At 41.0% G+C, this 5,981-nt stretch overlaps 1 protein-coding gene across 1 annotated transcript; it reads right to left on the bottom strand.

Moving 5' to 3' along the window:
- Positions 1-736: 736 nt before the first annotated feature.
- Positions 737-5,551, bottom strand: LOC101859096 (60S ribosomal protein L32). Its single transcript, XM_005096648.3, has 3 exons — positions 5,424-5,551; positions 3,153-3,305; positions 737-934 (listed from the first exon to the last, which is right to left on the bottom strand). The coding sequence occupies exons 1-3, from the start codon at positions 5,514-5,516 to the stop codon at positions 776-778; spliced, it is 405 nt and encodes a 134-aa protein (XP_005096705.2). The 5' UTR covers positions 5,517-5,551; the 3' UTR covers positions 737-775.
- Positions 5,552-5,981: the final 430 nt, after the last annotated feature.

The following is a 5,981-nucleotide window of genomic DNA, read 5'->3' as shown; positions in this document are numbered from 1 at the left end:
CAAAAAAGGAGGAGATCAGGACCATAGATGTTTGATAGGAAAGAAGGAGCAAACCACACCAGAGCACCCACCAACAACCCACCCATTTAATGTCCCAAACAGCACTTGCAACACAAGCAGGTCTTATATTTAATAAGCGCCAAAGCTTAGAGGTGTTATATTAAGAGAGTAACGAACAAAAATGAAAGAGAAGAGATCAGGGTGATAGAAGTTCAATGGGAAGGAAAGAGCAAACAACACCAGAGCATCCATCAGCCATCCACTGTCCCCATTTGATAGCCTAGAAGAACCAACTGACAAAGGTTCGCAACAGCTAAAACAACACAGGCTCAGTTTGCTTTAAGTGAAGAGGATCCAGTCATGGAACACATATATATACGAGTTCAATACCAGATCAACAGATCTATATAGATCGGCACACCCTCTCTCTGCATAAAATACTAAAACTAACAGGACACACAACACATTATTAATTATAACATCAAGAAAGAAATACAGTATAGCACGGATAGCTTGAATTCGTTGGGACCAGCATCTGTAATTTGAGGGATCAGTAGTTTGAGGGATATCTTACAAAGATCAAGAAGGGAAAAAAATGGGACCGACATAAGAGTGATTTCAAGTCTTCTTTGTTCGACCTATCCGTGTTATAGTAATACTGTATGTATACGAAACTTTCTAACCAAAGACAAATCCAAAGGAGCAAGGGGAAAAAATCCAAATAAAAAAAATTTGAGTCTTTTTTTTTTTACTTTTATTCAACCATTCACATAATTTACTCGTCCTCCTTGGACCTGAGACGGGCATTTGGATTCGTCACTTTAATGGCCAGCTGCTGAGCACGCTCCACGATGTCTTTCCTCTTCTTGCTTGACACGTTGTGGGCAATCTCAGCGGCAAAGGTACGGTTCTGCATGAGCAAAACTTCCAACTCCTGACCAGAGAAAGAAAAAGACAATTAATGACAAATCCTTCATCGAGGAAGCAAGAAAACAAAACTTTATCTGGAAAGCATAGATCAACACCCTCAAAGTGAATTTCTTTATAATCGTGAGTTCAAAGAAAAGCCACTCACAAAAATACAATAAAATTCTGACTACGACAAAAAATAAAAAACTGTTCAGCCTCCACAGATTCATTCTTCTAATGTTAATGCAAATCAAATCAGTCTTAGAGTGGCCCTGGTGTCACGCAAGATCGTTAGAAGTCATATATTGTCTGTGTGGGGTGGACAGACTTGCAACGAAAATAAATGATAGAATGAAAAGTAAATACTGGCACAAGATCCACTGCAGATATGTGACGTACAGTCAAACCTCATGGTGCCCCCTCCATCTACCGCCAGGTTTCGCCAAAACAAATAACATGTTATTTCGGAAGAAAATTTTTCGTTCAGCATGCAAAAATATATTACACTTCAAAATGGGAAAAGTCGAGGCTTTCTAAACTTCGAGGAAATACTTTTAGAATAGATCTAGTTAAAAATTTGTTTTTCAAAGGATTTTGCCAATTTCCCAAAATTCCAAGAGTTTTCCAGTTTTCCAAGACCCGTACGAACCCTATTAGCTCAGTCACTTTTCAAAACAGCATATAGCAGAATCTGACAATAAGCCGTCCATATGCCTCTTTTCCATAAAGCATAAAGATAGACCTACATGTGAGCCTCAACCAGATTGTCTGAAAATTTTGCACACCCCCTCCCCCCCCCATAAGAGCTTTTGTGGGTGTCATAAGGAAAGACTTCCGAGTAACCAACGACCACCCCAACAAACACAATAAAGAAGAGACCTAACCCTACCCCTAGGTGTACCCCAAAAAAGAACCTGCAACGGGCCTCATGTACAAAGGCCAGCACAAGTCCAAAATGAAAAATTTTTTTAAAAAACCCACTCCAAAACAAACAAGGAGCATAAATATGGCCTACATCTACATTGCTATAACACAAAAGAATTGGAATATGAATCCTCCATATAGATCTAGTAATCTAAATAGATCTAGATCTAGACCTTGTAGAAGTGAATAGGAATAGGCCTTGAGGCTTGAACTAGAAATCCGCATCCGATTCCGAACAGAGAGGGACTCAGCTGAGTCTAGAATCTAAAAAAATAAATAATTCACGCACCTGATGAAATGCTTTTTACCAACATTAATATTATAGCAAAACCTATGATAGGGTTTGACACAATAGAATTGGAATATGAATCCTCCATTGAGGTCTATAATGATCTAGATCTAGATCTAGATCCTATTAGAACAAGTGAGTCGGACTTGAATGAATCCACACGATCTGAACAATTGAATTTGTCAACAAACGAAATTCAAAATGGCCGCTCGAGCACGAAACTGAAAGTAGATAATTTAGGTCGTCGTCCTTTTTCGTATTCGCATTTCTACTCAGGTTCCGACAATTGTGTCGGAAACGCCGACGTCGGCACGAAAACGAAAGTGCCGACAAAGCCGACAGGAGAAAAGGGGGGCACTGGCAATCAGTCAGGCCTCGCACTACGCACATTAACTGATACAGGTGGGCCTAGCGATAGCATCAGCCAGCTCGCGGGTCTGGTCGCGATTGTCCGATTTCAGACGATTGTCAGCAAACATGCAGGTCTAGTAAAGAGTAAATATCCTAGAGGGGTTGCTGTGTAATCCCAAAAACATCAGGAAACCTCTTTCAATGAATGATGCACAAACTGCCAACCTTTTTTAAAAAAAGATTTATCTTCATTTTGATTTACTAGACATAGCGGCCCATGCAGATAAAGCAAAATAATCATCACCACCAGGTGCCAGATCTGCGACAGACATGAACGATCATGGTTCTCCATTCATTCTTTTGTTCAGATGCTCTCAACTAGTCAGTCTTAGTCAGCCAAAGTTACATTATCCTGACCCCCCTCCCCAAAGTAGGTACTGACTTGAGTATTTTCAGTTTTGGTAGGAATGTTTAATTTTGTCTGAGTAGCAGCTGAAGCCTACTTTTAATCGATTTAAGAACCACCAGGGGATCTTTAGCATGCACAACTTGCACTTGCACACAGGACCTCGTAGCATAGAATGAACTATACATTCTACCCAAAACAAAACAAACAAAAATTTAAGCAAAAATGAGCACAACTACTAAAGTCGTCATAATTATTTCCAAATCTGCTTACCCTGACATTGTGAACCAGAAATCTCTTGAATCCATCAGGGCAAACGTGTTTGCATTTCTTCCACGTTCCATAACCAATGTTGGGCATCTTGTACTGGCCCTTGAAGCGCCTCCTCACTCTGTTGTCAATACCCTTGGGCTTACGCCAGTTGGACTGCGGGACAAAGAGAGTTAAAAGTACATCAATCACAAAACTTATACAACTCAAAACAAAAAATTAACCAACCTAACCCCCCCCTAACCAAAGGCACCTACTTTTCCTCACAACTATCAAACTGGGTTACAAAACTAAACAAGATGGCCTGACAGCATGTGAATGGTGCGCGATCAACAGGCAGCATGTGATTGCCTGCCTACAACTAAACAGATTATAAATAAGTTCAGTGTAGGTTTTTCCTGTGCTGTACCCCTTTGTTAAGTTGTAAAGGGGGTTATCAGAGAACAGCAAACAGCACTGATTCCTTTGTAAGTTCAAAGTTACATCGATTCTGTAACAGGAGTAAATTTGACTTATTTCTGCCCAGTCTGTTCAGAATTGGAGCAGTTTCCACGCAAAGATGTTTTCAAAATTCATGAAGTTTAGTAATGCCCCACAAGCCTGTGTCTCCCCATCGGTAACATTTCAAGCAATGTCTATGACACAATTTATGACAAAACGCAATGGAGTCACAAAGGTGGCCGTCTAAGACAGGTGTTGCAGTGGAATCCTGTTATAACGAGAGGGAGGGGACCGGAGCAAAATGTCCGTTATAGCAGGATCCTCGCTATAAGGATCCAGTAATAAAATAAAGGGAAACTGTAAAGTAGGCCAAATCTATGATTTTGCAGTTCTGTTTATTTCCTTTTGATATCTCCCCTGATGATGATTTGGTTTCAACATGACCTTAAGGTCTTACTTGATCAAAAATCTAATCAGGTTTCTTTCTCTAGCGCTAGATCTAGCGATGTTGACTGACAGCTCGGCATTGGCGATCAGAAAGAAAGGGCTCGCGGGTAATTCGCCCGCTGTGTTTTCCCCCACCCCACCTCACCCTGTGGTGCATTCCGCCAGCTTGCGCATGTCACTCATTCGCTCCACCCATCACATTGCTGTGACCTCTCTATCTTCATCGGAGAAGTGAGAGGCATGGCAGGCCTTGATAATCTAAACTAAGCTTACACTGGCTTATCAAGCGATGCGTTCTGCTTGTCTGCGCATGCCACACCCTCCCTACTCAGTCGCTCCGGCCTTCATTGTTGACACACATTGGCTCTCCCATTCTTTGTTTCGCTAGATCAACAGCAAGTTTCTCAACTGGCGAAGTTTTTTAATCATGAATAATTGGCCTATGCACTGTGCACAGCAGCAGCAATATTCCGCTATAACCGACTCGCATGTTTGTCCGATTGCGCTATAGCAGTATTTTATTTACAAAGGTAAAGAAGAGAAAAAAACGGGGTTTTAGAATAGTGTCTTTATAACAGACTTCTCGTCTTTTCCGGACTCGTTATAAGAGGACTCCACTCTATTACTTGGTGTGATAGGGGTTGTGTGTTAAAATAGGGTGGCCGCGGTCGCGCTGGACAGGTGCCCGTTTTACAGTTAAATAATATCGAAAAAACGCAAGCGGGGAAATGGAAAGTGGCCGACTTATAGAGGTGGCCGTCAGGGCAGGTTCGACAGTACTAAACAAATTCCAAAAATCCTGCAAAAATAAAAATTAGAAAGAAAAATGAATGTAGTTTCAGAAAAATATAACTTTATGTATACGCAAACTGTTGGAAATGTTGTAACTTTAGTTCAATCAGGGTGTCTGACCCGTCACTCTCACTCTCAGCCTCGCGTCGGGCCGTAGATCTAAATTCTATATCTGATAAATCTGAATCACCCAAACTCTTGCTACGTTTTCATCAATATCTGATTCATCATATACTTGTTTTTGCTCAAATCCATCATCGTTTCCTTTTTCAAACTCAGTTGTGTTGCTTTCCAAAAAGTCGAGACCCCTTCGACGTGTCGGAAACGCAATCGCACTTCGACTGCTCTAATACTAAAACTACTGGCCCGAAAAAAAACGTTACGGTATCAAACGGAAGAAAAAAAAATTTGCAATAACTATGTCAATCAAAATCTCAGCTCCAGAGTCTCGTCAAGGAGAGACTTCGTTATTAAAGACACTAGGTCCGGGCGAGTTAGGGTGGAGCTTACAAGAAAATTCATGGGTGATCCCGGGTGAGTTAGGGTGTAATGTGTTATGCAATCTCTAATATAACTCATTTACCAAATACATACCTTGACCTTTCCATATCTGTCAGACTGGTGACGGATAAACTTCTTGGTCCTTTTCTTGACCACGACTGGTTTGACCAATGGTCGGATGGCCATTGTTGCTGAAAATACAAAATATAGCGAAACAAAGATGAGAAAAGACCGTAAAACAATGTCTAACATTTAAGTCATGATTTGGTATTCCCCAAACTGCATTCAAGGCATGAACGTAGCCTGCAGACTACGTTCACGACGCCGTGAACGTGGCCACTGTGAAAGTTTTAACTCAATTATTCACAAAACAGGAACCTGGATAATAGACAAATAAAAATTGGGGGCTCTTGTAATAGAAATTGCCTTCCTGTTTGTTTCCATAAGAAACAGAAATAACTGTTAAGGACAAAAGTGGCCATGAAGGCCATTAGCCAGCAATATTGTTCTGCCTTTTTTGTATTAAAAATTTATTTTGGGCTAACTGAACTTTGGTGGACCCACTGTGTTCCTGGGGTATGAGGGGGCATGTTAGTGGGGGGTTTCAGGGAATTATCAATTGGAACGGGAAGGCAATTACCAAAGAGGGGG

Source organism: Aplysia californica, unplaced genomic scaffold, assembly GCF_000002075.1.
Source record: "Aplysia californica isolate F4 #8 unplaced genomic scaffold, AplCal3.0 scaffold00134, whole genome shotgun sequence".
Lineage (NCBI taxonomy): Eukaryota > Metazoa > Mollusca > Gastropoda > Aplysiida > Aplysiidae > Aplysia > Aplysia californica.
This window is presented reverse-complemented; position numbering and strand designations above follow the sequence as displayed.